Below are 24,632 nucleotides of genomic sequence, written 5' to 3'. Positions count from 1 at the left end.
AGCGTAAAAGATCAACGAAATGCTTATTTTAATTACATGTTTCAGATTTTCTTAAACAAAATTCAAATAGAGTTAGTTTTTTATAATACATTTGGACATCTAAGCTTTGGAGTTCATTGCAACAATATTCAACTACTGATTTCAAAAAATTGAGACATGACTTCGTCCCACCACAAAATAATGTAATACAACAAAGGTGCCAAACATTTTTATTAAGTCGTCTCAAATTATCGCGCAACAAAAACTGAATTAAAATTGTGAGTGACAGCCGTAAAATTCAAATAAGAACTCAAAATAACGGAAACGTTGAATATAACTATAAGTTGATTATTGTACATAATAATTTATCAATATAATATATAATAACAAATTATCGGAGGAGTAAATAAAAACTGAATAAAAGCTTTCAATTATTGAAGCTGAAGTTTAAAATGCTCTAGATAACGAGAAACTCTGATGATCGGATTTCCGTATCAGCTCTGTACTCGCAAAAACTTGTCAACGATCTTCGATTTCGGATTTTGTACCAATTGTACAATCAATCCATTGTTCGCTATACCCACAAATGAGACCAAGGACGCTTTGAAACATCCCAGGCGAGGGTCATAATTGGCCATTATAATAGATCGTTCTTTGAATTGATTTTCGCTTGAAAAAAATCAGACTGGTTTTATCTTGACGTCAGCAGCTATTATGAATAGAACATACTATGCACGTTGATTATTGCCAACTTTTGCTAATAGCTGTAACGAGGGGTATTGACGTTGCAGGTTTCAAAATTGTCCACATTTTGGTCAGAGCTTCATTTCAAATCAAACAGATCAAAAATATTCTAAAGTCAGCTGCAATATTTGCTGAACAGACTTTCAAATTACAGCACTTTCATTTCAGAAATTACAGCACGTTTTTCATGTTCCGAATAGACGTGAAGTTGCTTTGTAAACACGATCAAGAAGCATTTGTTCATTTTTGGGGTGATAATAATCGGCTAATCCTCCACTATGACTGCAGCAATCTTCACTGCTAGAGTTACACTCACGATAATGGTACGAATAGACACCAAATCTTTCAGCGTCAATTCTCCGATAGAATATCTCATCTTGAATTCCAAACAGCTCCTCCCTGTTGAAATGAACAGAGGGGTGTTGAGGCACAAATCGTGAGCAGCCATGTTGATATACAATTAAGCATGCATCCGAATGTATAATAGCCTTCCCTCTATGCTGGGCTGAAATAATTCAATAAATGCATTTCACTTTATTGAGAACGAGCGAGCCAACACAGGTGGAGAAGCTCTTTCAAAAAAGTTCCTCGCCTGTGTATGTTTGAACGCACCATACCCCCTGTGTGCGTTCAAAAACGGTCTGCGTCATAAACGAGCACAAACGATAACCTCGACCTGGGTTGCACTTAAAACGACCAATTTGTCGTTTCATATTGTAAACAATGAAAAACTGAAGCTATTATTGTCAGTATAATGAGAATTTTTGTGGAAGTAAAAGAAAAGCGTCCGCGAAATCAACCAGGCCTGGACTTTTCAAATAGAGATCTCCTAGATATTTTTGCAGTCAGAAAATATAAAAGTCTCAGCAAAAAGGGATGCAAAGCTCATAAAAGTGATTAACTGCTTTTCAAACAAAGTTTGTAGCCATTATAGACTCGTTAACAAAAGTAGACGTACAAATAAGGAAAGTACAAAGTAGACAGCTTGTTTTCGATGGGCATCTTCAGTAATCTTACAATTTTTGCTTTCTTCTATTTTTATACGGACAGACTGCAAATCGATAAAACTTTAAATGCTTCAAATGCATAACAATGAAAAAATTATTGACCAAGAAAATCCAGGAAAATTTTCTGACTGTTTTCTATAAGTAGAAGTAAGAGGAGCTCCACGTGAAATCTGTTCTGCATTGTGAATTCAAGAAATTTATGATTGAGATGAGGAGATTTCAAATGGATTCAACTTACATTGGCAGAAACTCCTATCTGAAATTTTCTTGGTAAGTATTTTTGTCATTTTAGAGCTTAGGGAATTCATTGTTCTATCGATTTCCAATAGATCCAGATAAAATTTTAGGAAAACGGAAAACATACCCAAGAGATTGCCGGAAAATAGCCGCCGTTGATTCCAATAAGCATGATTGGGATTGAAAGAATAGATTATATTGAAAAAAAAAGATTTATTTTGATGGCATTTCGTAGTTTAATATAACGTACTTCTGTTTTTTAAAAAGAGACTACAGGGGCTACTATCAATACCAATAAGCATTAGAGATGGTAACTAAGACTTATAGGAACGACGTTCAAATAGCGGGCATCTAAAATTGGGCTTTATAGGTTTATCCCGTTTCTACTTCTGACTTCATTTTTTTATACTGACTCTGTTCATTTTGAATTGCTTTGCTGAGCAACTGATGTTCAAAATCACTTTCAGCAAAATGAGAGAAGAGAGAAACTAGCCTAGAGTAGTCAAAAAGATATCACGCAAAATGTTGAAAAAGCGACAAAATGAGGTAAAGCAAAACATTTTTTTATTCGACGAAGTAAAAAACATAGCAAGACAAGTCCTGACGTACAATTCAAAGAATTTTTATTGACTAAACAATAAACGACTTATAACGGACTATGAGTGAATTGGGAAAACCATTTCAAAAAGAAATCAGATAAAAAAAATTTAAAAAAAAAACAAAAAATCGGTGTCAAAATGCCGCATGTGAACAAAACACCACTAGCGAGAAATGAAATTTTTGTTCACACAAAAAACTAGGCCTAGAATGAGTTATTAATGGATTGGGAAAACCATTTAGAAAAAACCTGATGCAAAAAAAAATTGAGAAAAACAGTAAAAATCAAAGTGAAATTGCCGCATGTGAACAAAAAACCACTAGCGAGAAAGCGAATTTTTGTTGCAACACCATTTTCTCACTCTACTTTAAAAATAGAGCAAAAAAAATTCACGCCACAAAACCACTCGCTTTTGCGCTCCATTTCCTGTTTCGGCGTGACCAAAATCACTACTCCAATTTGACTTCAAAAATCATGAAAATGTGTGAACAGATCTTTAAAAAAAAACATAGCCGGAAGAATTCCGGAAACGACTCGAAGGAGAAAATTGCACATACTTATGACTTAACAATTAGAACAACTATTGTGAATACTGAACCTCTACAAATGTCATAGAAAATTTAAGGAAGCGTAGAAACGGCATTAGAAAAACAAAATGAACAAAAAAACTAGAAAAACTTAATGAGTTTTCTTTTAATAGTACAAGGAAACATAAAGTTCGTTTGCAACTAGAGCAATGAAAATCTTGCAAAACAATGAGCAAGTCATTATAGGCTAAGAAACTTGTCTAAGATTTGAAAAAAAAAAGAAAAAAATGCAAAAAATATTAAGAAAGGTATATATTGAGTAAGGTTTTCTCAATTTTTCTGTAAATTTTTCTAGAAAAAAAAATAATTTGTATCAAGAAAACTTTAGTCAATTGTTACCTCATCAGTCTTTAAGTAACAGGCTTCTATTCAAATCCCACTTAGAGCATTAAAACAAAAAAAACAGGCAAAAAATCATTAAATTTCGTCTGAAAATCAGCAAAACTGATCAAAAACCTCCAAATTAGCATTAAACTCAAATTAACTACTTGAAACCTTTAATTCCTATGAAAACAAGCCTAAATATGATACCTTATCATAACCGAACCTCATAATCATCAAACGTTGCAAAAAACTGCTTTCAAATGCCGCACGTGAACAAAAAAATTTCGCTCGCTTAGAGAAATTTTTTTCACACATCAATTTTTCGCTCTCTCAAAAACAGCGGTATGAACAAAAATCACTCTCTCTCTCTCTCTCTCTCTCTCTCTCTCTCTCTCTCTCTCTCTCTCTCTCTCTCTTCGCTCCGCTCTTCACTTTTGTTCGGCACCAAAAGTACTCCAATTTTTTTCACGCGTTTCATTTCCCGCTTCATAAATCACTCCAATAAAATTGACTAAAAAAGGACTTCTCCAATACTCCTCTTCGAGTCGTAATAAAGAGACAGCGCCCCAATACAATTCAAATTCTTTGAAATGTAGAAAAATAGGAGCGCTATAATAGCCGGCTGAGAATATGAGGGCGGCTATTAATCAGAATGTTACTGAAAATGTTTTCCACAGACATGGAATTGACCATGTAATTTTGCGATTTGGTTATTCTTTTACCTTTTTTTGCTTTTGTTACGAATTACTCTCAAACGAACTCCATGGGAGTTATGCTAGTTTTTCTGAACTTTTAGATGCAATTTTTAGTAGAACCAACATTTCGTCTAATCGTTTTTTTTTTGTCAGACCATTATAATTTTCGACCACAAAAACCGGAAGAACATTCTCGGAGGTCATTAGGTCTCTCAGAGCCTTACAGTTTACTATAGTCTCTAAATATGCAGTTGAGCGAAATTGTTTAAAGGGCATGACTGATCGGCAGTTCTTAGTGTTTGACGCCCTCTCACTTAAGTCAACACAATTGCAAGTTAACAATCCTCAGTGTGAACGATGTAGCAACAGTTGGCAACGTTCTGTCGGCTATTACAATCTCATTAAGTTTCTGCAGTAAGTTTTCTACTTTTTTTCTTACATTCTTCGCCAGATAGTTATCTGTCATTGTTACTACTATTTTGCCGTCTAATAAGAAACTTTGACGCAGTTGTGTTAATGAACAATATTTGTTGGAATGGAAATGATGCTGTAAGATGAATAAAGTTTTTGATGTAGATTTTGTATTTTAGGGCATTATATGATCCAAATCGAGTTTATTAAATTTATTTTTGAAGTAATTTGTTGAGTGGTTCTGCTTTATTTTCCTATTATTATCACTGTGTCTTGTCTTTCGTGAGACCAAATCTCCGTAGTCGAAAACAGCCATTATTTCTGTTCCCGCATTTCTTACCTTTTCATTCTTTGGCTGGGGAGGTTTTTTGTTAATTGCACATAAAACAATTTCATTGGTGATAGATTTATGTTCAAAGACGTTTTTAGAATATTTGTTGATACAGTTAACTATTACATATTAATTCACGAAATTAGAAAATCTTGGTTCATAAACGATCAACGATCATTGTTATCAGTTCAACCCATGCAATCAATCATGCAATCAAAATAGTTTCCTTTTTGAAAAAATTGTTTGAGGTAAAACTTCCTGTTCTGGACAATCACATTTCACCCGCCACTGAGGTACAACTAGTATGATAATTCATTAAATTTGGGCTCCCCGCTCATTGGGTGAGTCAAAAACTTATCACTATAGATTGTCCCCGCTCATGGATGACACACTATTCAATGCCGACTCGCCTCTTAACTTCTGCAACAAGGATTCAAAGATCTGCAAGGATTCTTTCACACAGTTATGAAGAATTAAGTTAACTTTATAATTACTTTATAATATACAAAAGATCCTATACAGTACCACTGTTCATCCATTTTTGGACTTAATCGTGGCCTTGTCCCGCATGACATAAGTGAAGATTGTTATCGTCTTTTTTTCGTATGCGAAAAAATTTTGATGCATGCGTTATATTTGGATCAATGCTAGAGTTTCGCATAACTAGCAAGTTGATATCATATTCATAATTCTTTTTTTGGAATTTTTCGTTTTTCTATATTTGAGACAGACAGTAGTGACACTGGTAGTGTCTGAAAACTGATAGAAATAATGGAAAATTGACATCTGACATTATTTTTACCCACAAAATTTACATATTTTTGGCAAAACTTAGATCAAAGATCGAGGGGGGGGGGGGGGGGGGGACTATATGAGAACTTTTTTTCCTTTTGCAGCAGCCGTGCTCGCCAGAAATTTGAGAAGTCTCAAAGGTTGAAGAGGGTTAATTTATATGTGAATAGACTAGCCTGTCCTCCTAGCGATGTTCCTGGTCAAGATGGACCAATTGTGCCATGATGTGTTGAGTGTTTTGGTAATTCTGTCCAATCTAGCAGATGATATATTGTGCACTATAGCTTGGCAACTTGTTGTTAACATGCGTCTGTCTGTCAACTGAAATGCTCTCGATGAACAACTGTCTGAAACAGGAAACAAACTAAATCTTAAACGAAATGATAATGCCATCATAACACTAACTTCTTTCAGGAGTAAATTCAATGTGAAAGGAAACTTTATCAACCTTGCCCAAACATAACAGAATCATATATTGCCTTTTGTGACAAAACGTGGAATGGCTTCGCAAGATCTTGTTACGCTAAATACTTAAGTTAAATATTGATTGCCTTTTGTGACAAAACGTGGAATGGCTTCGCAAGATCTTGTTACGCTAAATACTTAAGTTAAATATTAGCATGTTCTGATGAGATAGATATTGGTATAATATCCGAAAGTGTTTGAAACACAGAGAAATGTCTTGCTAGTTTATATGCATCTTGTAGTTCTATAGAGAATTGTAATGCTATCCTATCAGCATGTTTCAAGTTTTATTTCACCGGAATATTACATTTCACTGCGAACAATTGAAATTTTTTATTGGCATATTATGACAACTTGTAAGCTAAAGGTTACCCAGGCTTAGTTATGCGACCCTAGACCGCTCTGATTGGACCATTTGAGTTGCACGCCGGTGGCGTGGTGCTGCACAAATTACATGATCTGGGAAACGCTTGATTCGCACGACAGTTTGGACAATGGTCGCACTACGGTCTGATCAGAGACCAATTTCTGGACATAGGTTGCCCCAAAACTCTGATTACAGAGCATTATCTGACCATATTTACTCGACTGCAGTTTCATTACCATTGTTTTTGATGACTCAAAAGAAAAATTGCAGGCACTTCAAAATGACTTTTTGTTTATAATTTTATCATTTAGTTTTGCCCTAACCATAATAAAATTTACTCTTATTCAAATTTAATTTGAATAGTGTAGCTTTGAATTGAATTATTCAAACAAATTTCAACTGATTATAAAATGTATTGAGGAAAGATCTGATCATAGCACAAAGTTTGGAGTATGGTCTGATCAGAGGGAGCGTTGGTCGCACTAAAGTCGCACAAAATTTTTGGTCGCACGATAGTCGCACGAAATTTGACGAGTCTGATTAGAGGGATTTCGTTCGCCCAATGGTCTGATCAGAGGCCTTTGGTTCGCACGGCATTCTGATCTGAGGTCTTTTGGGTCGCACTATGTTCGCACGATGTTTGGGGTCGCACTACGCTCTGATCAGAAGACTTTGGGTTGCACCATGTTTTGATGAGAGGGCAAAATCTGGGAAATAAAAAATGGTACAATCAGAGCGGTCTAGGGTCGCACAACTGAACCTGGGTAGCAGACTAGCGCCAAAAAGCTGCTATTGGACCCTCTAATCTCTATTTGGATAAAACACAACACAAATAAAAAAGAATACAAATTGAAAGCATTTTTTCAAAACATCACAAACCGCCTTTTTGTTTTCAAAATAATTGATTTTGCTGAAAACAACGCCTAAATGGAAGATTAAAGTTTTAAACAGATATCAATTGGCACTGACGCTAATGAACTCCGACAACTTTGAGCATTTCGTTTCTGATGACCAAGTTCTATTGGTTTGTCCTATTTATTTTCGCATTATGAATCTTCTCGTAGTTTTCACCATGCAGAATAAATATGGTCAAGAGAAGTTTAAACTCTACTCTCTTGAAACAGTGAATGAAGTAAGTCCAAAATCACGAGTCTTGAGTGCGACTTGTTAAAAAATAAAAAAACAATTGAGCCAAAGGTTGTAAATAATGACAAAACATAACGGGAAAAATTAACTAAAATGTAACTAAAATGTATTGACAAAAACGACAACTTTGAGCTTGAAGCGTATAAAATCGTACTTTGAAATGATCATATGCGTTTCCAAATTTGATGATCAATAACTTCCAGGAAACTGAGTTTTGAAGAAAAATGCCAAACCAAAGCAAAAGACGATTTCCCAGCTCTGTTTCATGATATTCCAAAAGTAAGACGTTAAATCAGTACTGAATCAGAGTATACTGTTCTATAGGTAGTTCACCTCTCCTTGTGTACAGACAAAACCCAGGACCAATTTTTTATGTTTTCATCGTAAATCTCTTCTGAAATTACCTTGACTTAACTGATAAACGAAGATATTATAAAAGGAGCAAAATAGGGATAGGAATTTTTAATTGTTGTAATCAAAGATAACTCATCAAATTTTAATCTTTTCCAGCTTTTCGTTGGAGGCTTACCATATTTCTTACCACAACTCACACTAGAAATGCAAACATATTAATGGTATAAGACCTGTCATACCAAATTAACGTTATAAATTGATGTTATAAATGAATGGTATAATTAACTGTTAAAAGGAACATTGTTAATTTCCTCTGGTACACATAAGTATAAAAAGCAAATGGTAAAAGAGGCAATGTAAAGTTAAGAATATAACATTATGTAAAATTATAAAATCATTAAATTACTTAATTAAAAATTTGACCTTACATTATTAAAAAACGGCCTAAAATGCGAGCATAAAATGTTCTCACAATTTTATATGTACATCGTGAAGATTAAAAATTAAAATTAAAATCAAATGCTCTCAATGTCATCTTTTATATCTGTTACTTTTGGGTCCTTCAAAAATTCTTTCCAAAAATATTCTTTAAGTTCTTTTTTTAAGGAAGCTTTCGATGTTGTTTTCAGTCTAATATTAGAAGGCAGACTATTATAAATTGGAATGGCTTGTGCAATAAAAGAATCAGTTAAAAACTTATTGTTCTTTCTTATTTCGAACGTTACTTTTTTGACCTGTCATGTTGTTTTATTCTCATGGTAGAGAGAGGTTCAATTTTATATGCTGGAAGATCGTTGCTGAGTAAGCGAATAAAATACTTTAAGCAACGATATTTCAAGAGAAAAGAAACTGGTAGTATTTTGTTGCGAAGTTTGAGATCTGTAGACCGATCGTATTTTCTCCTATTAAAAATGGATTTTATTTCCCAATTCAATTGTTTTTCTAAAGTTGTGAGTAATGACTTTTGCAACCCTATTAGAATTAGCGCGGAATAATGTAGATGACTTATTACTATTGCATTAAGTAGTAAGACCTTCGTTTTCTCTGGTAAACTTTCACTTAGTGTATTCAAAACTTTTATTCCACAAGCCATTCTCTGAAGAATCTTTTTCACTTCTCCATCAAATTATATTTTGCTGTCTATAATTACGCCAAGATACTTCACACTATTTGATTCTGCTATTCTTTCATTGTCAACATTCAGAACAGTATTTGTTAACCTCTTCCTGGTGCTGAACACAATATATTCTGTTTTTTGTTTGTTCACCACTAACTGGGACTTTGCAAAAAAATCAATAACTTTTGAGGTGTTATGTTCAAGTTTTGTTTTTGCCAATATTTCATCAGTGTCGGATGTATAAAGAAAAGTTTTGTCTGCGTACTGAACAACCGTGCAATCCTCTTCAACAACCTTTGCTAAGTCGTTGACGTAAATGTTAAATAATAGAGGTCCTATAATAGTCCCTTGTGGAACTCCCCTCTTCAAATTTATCCAGTCCGATTCAATTCCATTCAGAACAACTCTTTGCGATCTTTTACTCAAATAATTCTCTATTAAATTGGTAGCATGTTCATCGAAACCTATATTTTCAAGTCTCCGTTACAGTATTTTGTGGTTTATAGAATCAAAAGCCTTTGAAAGATCTAAAAACGCCCCTGTAACATTTTTTTTCTTGTTGAGTTCTAATCTTATTTGTTCTGTCGATTTCAGGATAGCATCAATTGTTGAAATTTGTTTTCTATAACCAAATTGACTGGCCGACAATAATTGCTCCCTTTCTAGGAAACTTGTGATTTGTGAACTGAACGCCTTTTCAAAAATTTTTGACTAAGCAGAAGTGACAGAAGTAGGTCTATAATTGAGTGGGTCTTCGGGATTCCCTTTTTTGAAGAGTGGAGTTACACAAGCTTTTTAAGATCTTCTGGAAATTTTCCTTCTGTAATGAATTGATTAATGAGATAACATAGTGGTTCCGCTAGCGCTGCTTTAGCATCTTTTATTGCCCAAGCTGGTATTTTTGAAGGACCGACTGGTTTACTTGTGTTCAATGAATCTATGAGCACATTTGTTTCCTTGGTTGTTATATATCAGAAATTGAAGCACTTTCTCGGAGCAGTTTTAGAAGGAATGTTGTTAGTTTGTTGCAAGCCAATGAATTCTTCTAGAGTCGAAAATCTGTAATTTAGAAGATTTGAGATTTCCATGGGCTTTGTTATCTTATCATCAAAACTGTTTAATAAAGATTGAATTTTTGCTTGAGCCTTTTCTTTATTACGAAGATCTTGAATGAATTTCCATCTGGCTTTTTCACTGTTTAACTCCATAAAACTTGAAAGAAGTTGTTTTGCGTTTTGACGGATTAAATCGTTTTTAGTTTCATCTTCGCTAATTCTTGAAAACTGTCTTTTTGTTTCCTCACATAACCATTTTTCTTGAAGCAAGAAATTTGGTTTATCTGTTCTAATAATACAGGCTTTAATTGGAGCATGTAGTGCTACTGCTCTTTCAATAATTCTTTGAAATTCTAATAACATCATATCTCCTGTCAATGCACCGTAAAAGTGTCTCCAGTCTGAATTTTCAATAAAATTTTGGAATGCTATGGCTGAACAGTTTTTTTGTCAAAAAATTTTTTCTTTGATGTTTTTGATTGTAGCATCACAGATTTAAGAACTGTGATTGTTGCAAAATGATCAGTTTTCAAAATCGTATCCGCAACTATGCTAGTTTCGTAATCGTCTGTTATGATATAATCGATAAGTGTTGAAGAAGAGGTAGTCATTCTTGTAGCTGTATTTTTATTCGTTGGTTTAAGATCATATGGAGAAATTACAGATTGCAGCAGACTTCTGTCGCGCTTTGCAAAATAGTTTAAGTTTTAGTCTCCAGCAATTATGACAGATTTTCCTTCAGCCATAGCAAGATCAATTCCCAGGAACAATTTTTCCAAAAACATCTTAACAAGTTTTTTTTCAGGACAGTATGATAAATTCAAAACGCATTTCTATTTTGTATGCACAACTCAACCCATAAACATTCAAAATTTGTATCGGGAAAGCAGTTGAGATCATCGCGGACACGAGGTTTTAATGATTTCGGAATGTACATGATCATACCACCACCTTTTGTTTTTGTTGTTTGGATGCGATCTTTTCGAAAACAGTCAAAGTTTTGCTTATCTAAATGCCAAATTTCTTCAGGATGATTTTGTGACAACCATGTTTCACTAAACGCATATATGCAGTTGTAACCAATGTCTTGAATGAGTTCTTTCAACAGCAGATGTTGTCCTGCTAAACTTCTGGCGTTTTGATGTAGAGTTTTTATTCTGGAATCAAAAAATTTTATTTTTTTTTTCATCATAAGTGCATATGGTAAAACTGGTCCAGGGTTTATTTCGATATTACCATTTTTTAGTAGAAGATACCATATAACAGCCAAGAAAAAGGAAAGGTTGAATTTGGATGGTAAAGCACATTGTTTGATGTTACAGATTGCATAAGGAAAACTGTAAAAAAACATTCTGAATTACTATCGGAGGATATGAGTAGTACACATAGTATAACTATGAGTCGAACACCTGCCATTTTTGGTTATATCTGATTATAAATCATTACACGTTGCAAAATAGCTTAAAAACAGCAGAAACTGCAGCTAAAATCCATTTGTATAACGATATGTTTGTCTCCCTGGTTTTAAAGTGTTAGCCCTACTCACGTATGCGCTTTGAGAATGTTGCAAAGGTTGTAAACGAACAAGATTACAAGAAATCAAAAAAAAATGACTTAAAACTGCATTTTTAATGAACGGAATTCCCTGCTGAAAGTTAAAATGTATGTCATCGTAAAAGAGAGCATTGTAATTTGCCATTTGACTCAACATGTTGCACACAGGAAGTATTTTGATTTTTCCAGTGTTTTCTTGTGTAATATACTCTCGCAGTTTTTCATTGAATTCGTAAATTTTGTTGTTTGTCTGTTCGTTTTTCGGCATTTTTTTAAGGGAGGCACTTCCATCAATACTAATGTTTCTGGGCTGAACTTTTTCTTTATTGCAGAGACAAGATCTTCGTAATCTGAGAATAATGTTTCTAAATGATCACTTTTTTGTTTTAGAATAGCATTGGTCCCATCCTGTAAAACGACTGTTTTCATCTTTTTTTGATCGTAACCCTGTAATAATTGCAGTTTTTCCTTTTTCGTTGAGCCTGGGTAAGCATGTATACTGCAGTTTTGAGGAAACGTCCGATCTCTGGCCAGGTGTTTGATGATACTACTACCAATTAAAAATTTGTCTGTTTTCTCCTCGATCTTTAATGTTTCAAACTTTCGAATAAAAACGTCATTTTTTGCACTCGTGTTAATCTTTGGTGTTATAATAGCTAAAGTAGTTGTTACCTGTGCCGATTTTTAAGGAATTCACTCACGGTTACCACATGCTCGGCGATGAGATTGTCCTTCTCTTCTAATTTTTGATAAAGTTCGCAATAAATTTTATAAAGATCCGCTTTTGAATAGCTATTAAACTTTTCTGCAGTCATCATCATGATTGGAATATATTACAGGAGGATATTTACAGGAGTAATTTACAATTATTGATATTTACAATTAGAACTTTTTTACAGAATCTGTTGCTTAAAAAGAACTATTTTGATAACGTTTAAAACTAGCAATGCATAAGAAAGTGTTTAAAAAATGAAGGTCAAGAAGCAACTGTACAGAATGAAAGAATTGTGTGTTGTGAAAGAACTGTTACCACTGTTTCATCCCGTACTAGCAGGCCCACAAACGCATCACAAAAAATCATTTAACGGATTCGAAGGTTTAAAAGGAACTAGGATTTCTGTTTAGTGTCAACTCCAGCTCGAACCCATATGCCCCTCGTTTACCAGGCACAGGTTCTATCAAATACGCTTCCGAAGAGTATTTTTGCGGCTATTACCCTATGTAGCGTAAAATTTCTGTAAAGCGACATTTTTAGCTTTGCTGAGTTGAATGTTTAAGGAGCGGTAAAAATTGTGCAGATAATGGGCTGATACATGTTGGCATAGCGCGTTTATACGTGATGGCAAAGCGCGCTTCCCTGAGAGGGAGAGAATGAAATGCAGAAAGATTGAGGGAATAAAAAAACGAAAGGAAGCTATTAATTACGCATAAAAGATAAGAATTGAAGAACGGAAAAAGACAACCAAATCCCGAATTTCTCTCAAGTACATTATGCCTCATTTTCCGCCCCTACTCAGGCTTGAATCCATGCATTTCGGTCCAGAGTAATCGGTCTAATCCCTTGCGATACCGACGCCTGTCACTTAAGCATGGCCGTGTAGGCTGCATGTTAAAGGATCGTTAGAACATGTGAAGATAGGAGCGTTGTTAACCATTGCGTTCAAGTGCGACTTACATTTAATGTATTAGAAGATATAGAAGAATCAATAAGAAGGGAAATACAGAAGGGAGCAAGAACAAAACACAGTAATGGATGAAAAACAAGATTCACCTTTTATGAGACAAAAAACAGAGTCCATTCTTTGCACCGACTCGGTCTCGAACCGATGCCCCTCGCTTCACAGACACAAATCTAATCCCTTATACTACCGACGCCTGTTACTGTTGCCTATCCGTTGTGGCTACTTACAAATATTGGTCGATGGCTTTTTGTCTCGCTTGTTTTTGCTAAGCCGTACGCTTATTGAGCAAAGAAACATTTACAGATCAGCCACTTAAGCATGGCCGTGTAGGCTGCATGTTAAATGATCGTTAAAACATGTGAAGATAGGAGCGTTGTTAATCATTGCGCTAAAGTGCGACTTACATTTAATATATTAGATTTGGCACTCTTCCTTTCCCGTGCGTTCTCTATTTTAGTGGCTCTCCCAATCAATTATCTGAGACTCCCCCCCCAAAAAAAAACGCTCAGTCACACCTGAGACCTGCCAATCGTACCCCGACCGTCGTCACTTCAGCACAGTCCGACGTTAGCAGCACAGACTAGCTCTTCACAGACCCATGATCTTCAGAGCCGCCGAAATGGACAAAATGGCTCATTTATAACTATTAAGAACGAGTTATATCAATGCTTGTGATTACCCGTTGAAGCTCTTACTCGCAATAAAACTCCAGATCGAACAATTTTTTTAGGCACTTTTGTTTTAAAATTGCTTACTTTTATCCATATTTTTGGTACCCTTTTCTAGGCACAATGTTGTCAGAACTTTTTGCTCTTATTTTAGTCTGCGAAAAAGTTGATTCTGAGTATTCACAGTATTTTCTTTAAGTTTGCCCAGAAGCAAACCCAAAAATGGATTTTGTACTGTTCAGAGAGCCTCATTCACTATGGTTTTTTTGTCTGAAGGGAGTAAAAAGTGACATGATCATAATCTGTTCATAGTAATAATACAGACTGCGATTACTCTGATTCAGCGCGGTTTTACAATGTTACTATGATCCGAGCACTCCAGCAGTTCAAAAATTTGCGGATTTTCTATTGTTTTACGGGGGTGTGATCCACCCAATAGACGGAACAGTGAGACACCACTATGAAACATCACAGCATCGCATGTAAATTTACCGCCAAAACATATGCTCATGGCATCGTCAAGCAAAAACAAGGCCTTTAACTCTTTTAGAGCTGCGTCATATAAGTTAATTTTTAATGAATCTAGTACCCTCTCCCGCACTATGGCACTGCAAGAACTGTCAATGTCAGTGGCCGTTTGGAACCAAGACACCCTCTGGGGCATATGATAGCGCTGCGGACAAGAGCAAAACTTATTCTCGTGCGTATGTTCGCTATTACGTCTGAGTATGATTCGTTTTTCTCTTCAGCAATTTTTCTAGCAAGTTGTTTTATAGAGCGCGTTGCGGACGGTCCTGCGCCCCTATGCAGGAAAACACGAACAGAATAAGGTAACTCTTTTCGACGTCAAGTAAGCGTTACTCATACTTGATCCACTTTAACGACTCATGATATTTGTACGCTTCTACGGAGTTTTCAGGCATGACTTGGCTAGTGGGCTGAAGATCTTTAATCCGAAGAAACAACGGTTGATCCTGGACCCCCATATGCCATCTGCTTTATTGTCTAGTCTCGTGTTTTCATCAGCGCTAGTGATTTTGTGAATGAAAGACTCGCGAAAAGACAACTGAAGATTCAGCTCAACCTCGACATCATAGCAAACGTCTTGCATGATCTTAGCAAAGGTGCCTCATATCTCGTTGTGTCTCATGTGTGTATACCCAGCCTTTGCACAGTGGCACATTGAAGAGCATGTGATAGCGTGAAATTTCCACCACAAGGACAATTAATGGGCGTATTGTTGGCTCCGAAGTCATTTCTAATGCAAAACCCGTCTCTAAATTCGCACTTCATTAGTGTGAAACCGTAAAATTTAAGCAGTAGATCCGTGAGACAGTTTCAGGCTCATTTTTACAAAGCCATTTCTCTTTTGTGGCGTTGCACGGTCTGAAGGCCTTAAAAAAAATTCTCTACGTGATCAAAATTTTTAGGCGTGTGGTTCCTTGGTCGTACGTTATGCGTTCCTGGGTGAGATGAGCATTTGCTAGATCCCCATCTTCAAGAGGAGCGCATTCGGTCAGCGAAGCGGCGTACTCCGTTCCAAAAATTATTGGCTCCTTGATGTTATGTCTACCTTCCCGGGTTGCTAGCGAACACAATTGCCGTGCAGATTGCAACACTGAAGAGTCAGAGAACGATTACAGGACGCGGGTGTGGATGTTAGCTTCCGCGTCTGTGATTAAATTGCCTGAGTTTGACGTATTCCTAGACACGAAATTTAATTTTTTTTGCGCGCCTCTTGTTAGGCATAAGTAAGCGTTTTGAAGGGATGTTTTTGCTATCTGCCCCAATTTTTATTTTAAACGAATTGGACTTTTTTCAGCTGTGATTTTACTAAAGTTCTCATAGTCATTCTCATTGCCTATTACAGATCCTAGAACGCGGCAGTCGTAAACAATTTCAACTGCTACCCCTCTGAGAGCTTTGATCATAGAAGCATCTTTTACTATTAATTGACACTTCGGCGCGTTCATGGTGTAGTCAATGTAGCTACCATGTTCAAAGAGATGTTTAAAGAAGAAGAGTAAGACCTCAAAATGTCCTACTGCGCTGCCGTCGTCTGCGTACCATTTTTGCTTCAAGTGCCCATTCTGGAAAAGCCTGAGCCAGGGAAGCGTTGCTACTCAATACAAAGCCATAGCAATGAGGTGCCCTTGAGTTATGCCCTCTAGGGACTGTAGTGTTTTACCTGTGACATTTAAAGCGGACGGGGCTGGATATGAGTTTTGAACAAGAAAACTGTAGGCCGGTCAAATTCTTTTGATATTTTTAACTGCCAAGTTACGATTGAGGCAATTGAAGGCGTTTTTTGCGTCTATTAGGAGAACAGCTTCATTTCCAGGATTTTTTTTTTGCGAGCGCAGAGAGTTAATTGCTTGTTCAATACCGCCCTTTTGGCCTAGGAAAAATTATATGTTGCCGCCCAAGAAGCGTAGGTCATTTTCCACACGCTTAATGGTGCATTTGCCTATGATATGAGGAAGCACTTCTGCTACCCCAAAAGGTTGAACACCCGGATGTTCGTTTAAGGTGATTAGTCTACTTGCCTTATGCGCTTCAAAAGATATTTTTGGACACTTTTCAGACGAATAGCAATTTTGGCTATTTTCCTCGACTATCTTACTGATGTTTGCTTCGGAAAACTTTTGTTGTTTCTATATGAGTAACCCATATACAGTTTCTCCGCTAATTGTATCCTTTGGTGATATTATCCCAGAGGATATTTCACCAGGGAAACAGTTGACGGCGTTCGACATTTTTTCGGGTCTCCATGAAATTGTTGAACTGTTTCAATTCATCAATTTTGCCGTTTCAATTCATCAGTTTTGAGAATCCAATCCGAAGAGCATAGATTGAGCTCCAACAAACCAATCTCAAGTCAGCAAGACAATAATTTAATCTAAAGAAAAGACCAAAGGTAAAAACCAACATTCTTATTGATAAAAAAGTTATGACTGTTTCAGGCCGATGTATGCTAAAAGTAGCTGGAAACTTAAAAAAATCTTTAGTTTAATGTAATTGGTGGTTAACAAAAAGCATACAATACTTGAAAGCATTGGCCAAAATTACAGCAAAGAGCAAACTTGAACATTAAAAAAAATATTTTGGACATTTCAACTTCCGAACATTAAAAAAGAAGAGCAATTTCGGCTATTTTCTTCGACTATGTAATTGAGGTTTGCTTCGGATGAATTTGGTTGTTTCTATTTGAGCAACCCATATAATTTTTTGTATTGTATTAATTGTATCCTTTGATGATATTATCCCGGTTGATAGTACACCGGGGAAACAGTTGACGGCGTTCGAAATTTTTTCGGGTCTCCATGAAATTGTTGAACTGTTTCAATTCATCAATTTTGCCGTTTCATTTCATCAGTTTTGAGAATCCAATCCAAAAAGCATAGATTAAGCACCAAAAAACCAATCTCAAATCAGCAATACAATATTTTTATCTGAGGACAAGGCCAAAAATACAAGCCAACCTTCTAATTAAAAAAAAAATGACTGTTTTAAGCCGATCTATGCTAAAAGTAGCTGGAACCTTAAAAAAAACTTTAGTTCAATGGAATTGATGGTTAACAAAAAAGCATACAATACTTGAATGCATTGGCCAAAATTACTGCAAAGAGCAAACTTGAACATTTAAAAAATAATATTTTGAACACTTCAACTTCCGAACTTTCAAAGTTTTTTTTACAAACAATAACTGTGTTCAAAGACTATCCCAGTTATCCATGTAAAACGTTTTTGTTTATTCTATTAAAAAATTAATCTATTTTTCTTACAACCCCAATTGAATACTTAGTAAATGTCCAGAAAAATTGAAGAGGCATTGAGCTCATGGAAACTACTAAAAAAACACTAACAGGGCGTTTTTAGACAAAAATGAGGAATACAAGATCAGCTCAAGAACGTCCGGAACATCCCTAAATTTTAATTTTAATTCCTAGAATTTATGTTCAATATAGAGAACGCAAAACATAGTTTCAAAGTTTTCGAAATACAAGATTCAGAAGACTGATTCAGCCAAAATTGGCTCAAAATCAATTTTTCAATATATTCAGCAGCGAAAAGAGTAGATGCTTACAGTTTTCTGCATTCCGTACATAAGAATTGCTCTATTAATCAATATTTTACCAAAACTACAAACTCAAAAGAATATTAATTGAACACATTGGTAAGAAAAATCGTGTAATAGAATAGTGCAATATCGTGTAATAGGTTGTAAGAGATTCAAATACTAGAAGCTAGCAATACAGACACTAACACAAACTGTACGTTTAATAAGATCTGTACGGAGAAAAATAATTTTTGGACCTTTCAATTCAAAGGAAAAAATCTACACAAGAAGCTGGCTAAGCCATCGACGTAGAAAAAGTTTTTTTTACTTAGTGCTTAACTTAAATGTTTGTGTCAGAGGCTAGGGACAAAAAATTCTGTAGAAACTTTTCAATCTCTTGGAAACTGCTAAAAAATAACAGGGCAGAACTTTCAAACCTCACAGACAGAGCGTTAACTCTGATTAAAATTTTTATATAAAAAAATAGCCGCAATAGCTTCGTAGATCTGCAGTCTCAAAAAAACAGTAAAAAAGACAGACCAAAAAATAGTCTTTTCATTGAAGGCTGAGATGGTATATTTTAATTAAGAATCTGTATAATTTATTGCTGCCTCTACCAGCTGCTCTTAAGCGATCTTCATTTAGAGTGAAACAATCAATTTACCTTTTCTCTTTGAATTAAAGTAAATAAAAGTCAATTTCAAACTGATGATGTCATTTTTGAGAATGAGGTAAGTCACGTGTGACCAAAAATTTACTCACGCAAATGGACAAAAATTCGCTCCACTATGAGTGATAAATAACATCACGAACTTGTTACAGTTGAAAGTGCACGAATGAATGAACAAAAAGTGGTTGTGGCGTCATATGGTTGTAACAAAAATCATGACGAATTCAAAGAATTGAATGACAATCTTAGAAGTGCTCTACCTGATCAGCAGTCCAATAGAACATTCCTAGCCGAAACACAAACAAAATCATCTCAAAAATTTGAGAAACAAACAATCAAACAAACTAAACAAAAATATAATTTAACCCTAAGGCAAAATGTAAAATTTAATCCTAAGGCAAAATTTGATCCCTTTAAATATGCCCGTTCAAAAATATGATCAGAACCAATTTTTGTTTCTGAAAATGCTGCAATATAATATCTGCAAGGCCTGAAAAAATTCATTTGCCCTTGAAGATCGATTAACTCGAAAATGAACCAAAAAATTTCCTTTTAATGAAATCAACTTCAAATCTTAATGAAATAATGCTGAGAATTTTAATATTAGTATCCTAAAAATCATTTCTGTGTTTCAAGAGGCTATCCAGTCACACAATTCTAAGCCTTAAAAATTTAATTGGTTCAAAGATCGATAGGCAATCATTTTTATCCAAAATTTCAAACTTCAAAAAAATAGAAATTCGTTCTTTTGAAATGTTAAAAACCATTCAATTGCCCTCTAGCAACTATCTCTTAACATACTATCGAACTCTGTAGTATGAGATTATCTGGCTGTTAAGGCAAGAAAAACAAAATAAAAGACTGTTTTAAGAAGATTTTTAAGAAACTTAAAAAATTGCAAATTTTATCAGAAAATTTATGAAGTTCGACAGTTTAAAGTGTTGAAAACAAATCTATTGAAACTAACAACCATGCAGTAACTTTTTCAGATCATATTACAGGTTTCGTACCGCTTGAGAATGGAAAATATCGAAAATTGACAAAAGCTTTAGGAGACCTTAAAAAAATTGCAGATTTTATCAAAAAATACCAAAATTCGAGACACTAAAATTTTGAAGAGCAATCCATTGTTACTAGAAACTATACAGTGCTCTATTATCAAACCTTGAAGTGAACTCCTTGGCCTTTGAAGCTGGAAAAACTCAAAAAATGACGAAAAATTTTCGAAAAACTTTAAAAAAAATAGCAAAAGTTAGTATCATTTTGCGTGTTTTAGTTTGTAGTTGAAAAAACATATAGCTCATAGATTGGTTATAACGAGTAATTTTGTCTCGTAAAAAACCTTGATCAATTTTTAAAAACTTCAACCTAAGACTAATCAAACAAAAAACTAAAAAAAAAAATCACGACAAACATGAAAATTTGCACCATTTTGAGCGCAAAAACTCCTTAAAAAGACCTTTTAACCTTAAATTGAGGCCATCCCAGCAGCTGCACCACTCCAAGCACTTGAAGGACTACTAACGTCCATTTTGGGCCGCTAATGGAACTTATTGCCCGCTGGGCTTTACCTGTTTATCCCGTTTTGAAAGATCAAAGTCATTGAAAAATGTGTGAACACATCTTAAAAAAAACACAGCGCCCCAATACAATTCAAATTCTTTGAATTGAGAAAACCAAGAGAAGGCAAATAATATCCCCAGCTATCGCTGTGCGGCTATTAATAATATAAGTTCGGATCAGCTAATTCTAAATTTATCTAATTCTAATTTCGTATAAGTCGAATTTCATCTAGTTCGAAAATTCTAATTTGTTCTAATTTGAAAATCTAGAGTTAGCAGATATCCGAAAGGCATGCATGAAAAAGTTATCCAAAAAGAAGTCAAAGATTGGAAAACATTTGGCGACAAAAATCCAACACTAATCGAATATCTCCTAAGAATAGCTGTCAAATATTTTATCTCTCCGTACCTGAATTGTAGTGTTTTTCCAACTGTTCCAAGAGTTGATTGACTCCTTGTGGATATCTGTCCATGTTGAATCCTACCACCTCATCCAAGTCCATCACTGTAATGTATTTGAACTCCAGGGAGTGCCTCAGGTAGCAGTGAGTCACGTGCCATATTTTGATAGAATCCATCATTAGGTAAACATCATTTTCGCCCTAATCAGTAACTAAAATTTCAAAAAACTAGTAAAACAACATTTAACTGACGTTCGTTTTATTTTCGAATGAATTTTTGATACCAATTTTTTTTCTCCCGCAGTTCAATTAGGATTTGAGTTTTGCAAAATGATGCATATGTAAGGTGACTAACGCTTGGGATATTCTTCATGTAGGAAATTTTGATATATTTAGTTTTAGAAGGAATGAAAGCTACGGTATGTTAGGATGTAAATTTGAAAGAAATCGTCGGTATGTTTGGTTTGAAACGAAAGAAATCGTCGATTTTCTTCATGCCAAAATTTTAGTTTCCTGTTCATAATATATTTTATGTTTTTCAACACCCCACAAAACACCTACACCCATCCGACCATCAAATTACTGCCCTCCTATAAATTTTAACATTCGTATATGAAAATGGAAAATATTTAGAGAAAATAACCTCCAGAATATCATTTTCAATTAAACTTTAAATTTTCAATTAAACTTTAATCATTTCTTCAAAACTTGAAATCTATCTAACTTTTTTTTTCATTATTGGTAGACCCTAATTTACAATTATTTTAAATTGCAGTGCATTAACTTGATGAGCGCTAAGATGAACAAATTGTCTAAAGGGAGAACGGATATACTTATATTCTTTCCAATAGATTTTGTTTGACTACTAAATGAGTCAGTTATTCCTGAGGATTTGGTTTTGACATAGAAAATTTGGAACTCTTTGAATGATTTTAAATGAACAGTTTCATTTTTCTAGTTAACGAAAAAGACGTTTCAGATTACGCTCTTTGCGAGCGGGATCCAGTGCTTTTTTCTTGGTGTCCAACTTTAAGATTGAAATCAGTTATTTACTCCTCTGAAACAATTAACCGATTATTATACTAGTCTCCCTAAAAATTAAGAGTGGATTTGCTTTATACTTTTTTCTCTCTAAATAATAATAATAATAATTGTGGTTTCTGCGTAATCGAAGTGGAACAGCATTAGGCCTACAGTAGCCTTTTTTCAGCTGCCCTTTTTCTTATTATTCCCTACATTTCAGACTGTTCTTTTTATGAGCAGTATTGCTCTTTTTTGGTGACTTTATCCACTTTTTTGCGTCTGAATATTGGTGGCATCCGGGTAGACGCCTCGGCCCGGTCGGCGAGGGGTTGAGTTTTTGGGTTGGTGATTGAGGGGTGGTCTCAGGGATTACAATTTGCACCATAAGTTGTTGTCTCTTCAGAAAACTTCTGAGAACCCTATTTCATTTGGCTCTTGCAAGGTTGTATCGTTTTATTACAAAAAAGGGAAAAATTTGTTAGTCGGACCAAAAGCCGTACCACGGGAAATTATACAAACCCAACAATGCTAAAACGAAAGCTACGAGCGTTTACTAAAAAAATTTAAAAACACATATAAACTCGCCTAAACCGTTTGGGTTTACTGTACTTGCTTAAATTCTTCCGAAGTACTGCAACTAATGACAACCAATAAGTTTAAAAAGAGTCATTTGGATTTCCAAATCGCGCTCCCTTTAAAACTATCTGAGTTTAGATAATTTTTTTCATCCCGACTTCCTTTCAAGTATGATTTCGATCCTCATTTTTGTAAATACCTGGATAAATTTTACATTCCAGAATCCACATTCAAGTTTGTGACTAGAAAAGAACTGTATTCAGTCAATGATTCACTGGACGATAACCAAGCAGCAATACTTGGTGAAATATCAGTTCCCTCCATAAAACTATGCAAATTAGCTATAGGCGTAGATCTATTACTCGACTCAAATCAGTGCATTAAAGAAAAAGTTTTCCCTACTATACTGAAACTAGACTGAACAACACCAATTTTCGAAAAAATTGATAAATGGGATAGTACATACTGTTGGCCAATTTCTGAAAGTCCGAGATTTGCAAAAAAAATTGAGCAATTCCTTCTGACTCAGACGGCGAATTTCATTGATAAACAAACTAATAAATGAAGACCAATTCGAATATAAGAAAAGAGTTCACCAACCGATGCAGTTTTTCAACTAGTTGAAACACTTCTCTCTAATTTAGATCAAAACAAAGAAATTGTTGCTAATTTTCTAGATACTGCAACGGCTTTTAATTCCATTCAGCAGAGTGTTTTTCTTTAAAAACATTGAAAGATCTGGTTTTCGCAGGAAGCGAACGAAAATTGCTGTTCACACTTTTTGCTAACCGCAGACAAAAACCGAAACAAAATGGCATGTTTTCTGAATGTGACATTGTCAATCATGGTGTGCAAAACGGAGAAATTAATTCAATTCGCAGATGACATATATATTGTCTGCTGTGGAAAGGAAAGTAGTTTAAGTAGTTTGCATGGAAAAGTCAAGCCAGTTTTACAGAAAACAGAAGAATATCCAGAGGTGAACAAACTTAATTTAACAAACAAATTCGAACTAATCATTTTTTCGCGCAAAGTTTCTGATTTTGGATCCACTTTTTATAAAAACAAGAATGTTGCAGATACCTTGATATCAAAATGGACAGGAATCTTGATTTCCAAGAGCTGCTGAATAAAACGCTAAAAAAGATGGCTCATGCTATAAGATCAATAAACCGGGTGTTTTCAAAGTTGGTGTTTTTTTTTTCGAGAAACTTCTTTTTTGGAAGCAAAATTGCATTGGCTTCTATCCCAATTAAGTGCAATAAGGAAATTTCTATACTGCTCAGTTAATTTCAGCGGTTCAAAATCTGTCCGGATATTTTGTTTTTGCCGTTAGCTTTTGTAACTGTATATTCGCTATGTTCTTACCGTTGCTTTACAATTTCGACTGATGACTATTTGCTAATCCAGTTTTTTTGGTATCAAATTAGACTGGATCGCTACACATCACACAGTGCATGATCTCTATATGTATACCAGTTCAATCCGATAGGGAAAACAATCGTAGACAAATATGTAAGTCTAAGAACTGTTTAGGCAAAAAAACTTATTCACAACTTACGTGGTGTTTTCCCTTTGAACTGAAAAGTTGAAATTCCAGAAGCTGAGGTCCATAACAATTGAATTTAGCTCCAATAATGTGCCAAAATAAGACATAGTAACAAATAATTTACTGCTCAAGAATAAATTTCAATATACGTTACAGTAACAGTTTACTGCTCAAGAAAATTTTGAGACGCAAGCCACAGTAGCACATTTTTTACTGTTCAAGTCAGTTATTGTTTTGCAATACTTTTAATATTTTTGCAATATTCTTGCAATATAAAAACCGTTTGGTAAGGCTAATACTGTTGAGTCTATTTGTGTTGCTAGTGTCATTTCCCCTTTTTTTCTCCACATCACGTGATTATGACTGTACTAGTAACTGTAACTAAAACTGGGACTATTACGATCACACGATCACTAATGAACAACTATTACAAAAGAGTTTTCCCTGTCTATGGTTTTCACGACGATGCATTTTCTTGCGCATGTTGTGAAAGCTCAGCTTCAACAAAATCTATATGTTTGATTATAAACTATATTATCACCTACTGCTATATATATGATTATTACACAATGATTAAATCACGCATAACCACACTTTTGTTCAAAAAACAATAACTAAGCACATAATCATGCAATGATTAAAGAACGCCGTTCAGGTTTATATTTTCATGCTGCTGAA

At 34.8% G+C, this 24,632-nt stretch overlaps 1 protein-coding gene across 4 annotated transcripts in view; it reads right to left on the bottom strand.

Moving 5' to 3' along the window:
• Nucleotides 1–237: 237 nt before the first annotated feature.
• LOC142348404 (uncharacterized) overlaps nt 238–24,632 on the bottom strand; it is a 107,145-nt gene continuing 82,750 nt past the window's right edge. For all 4 annotated transcript variants that reach the window (XM_075399749.1, XM_075399753.1, XM_075399752.1 and 1 more), the window contains exons 8-10: nt 20,815–21,007; nt 5,882–6,052; nt 238–1,228 (exon numbers count right to left, since the gene is read on the bottom strand). In XM_075399749.1, coding sequence (XP_075255864.1) covers nt 909–1,228; nt 5,882–6,052; nt 20,815–21,007 — 684 coding nt within the window. In that variant the 3' untranslated portion in view covers nt 238–908. The remainder of the gene's footprint in view (nt 1,229–5,881; nt 6,053–20,814; nt 21,008–24,632) is intronic.

Source organism: Convolutriloba macropyga, chromosome 10, assembly GCF_964194025.1.
Source record: "Convolutriloba macropyga chromosome 10, txConMacr16.3, whole genome shotgun sequence".
Taxonomy (NCBI): Eukaryota; Metazoa; Xenacoelomorpha; order Acoela; family Convolutidae; genus Convolutriloba; species Convolutriloba macropyga.
This window is presented reverse-complemented; position numbering and strand designations above follow the sequence as displayed.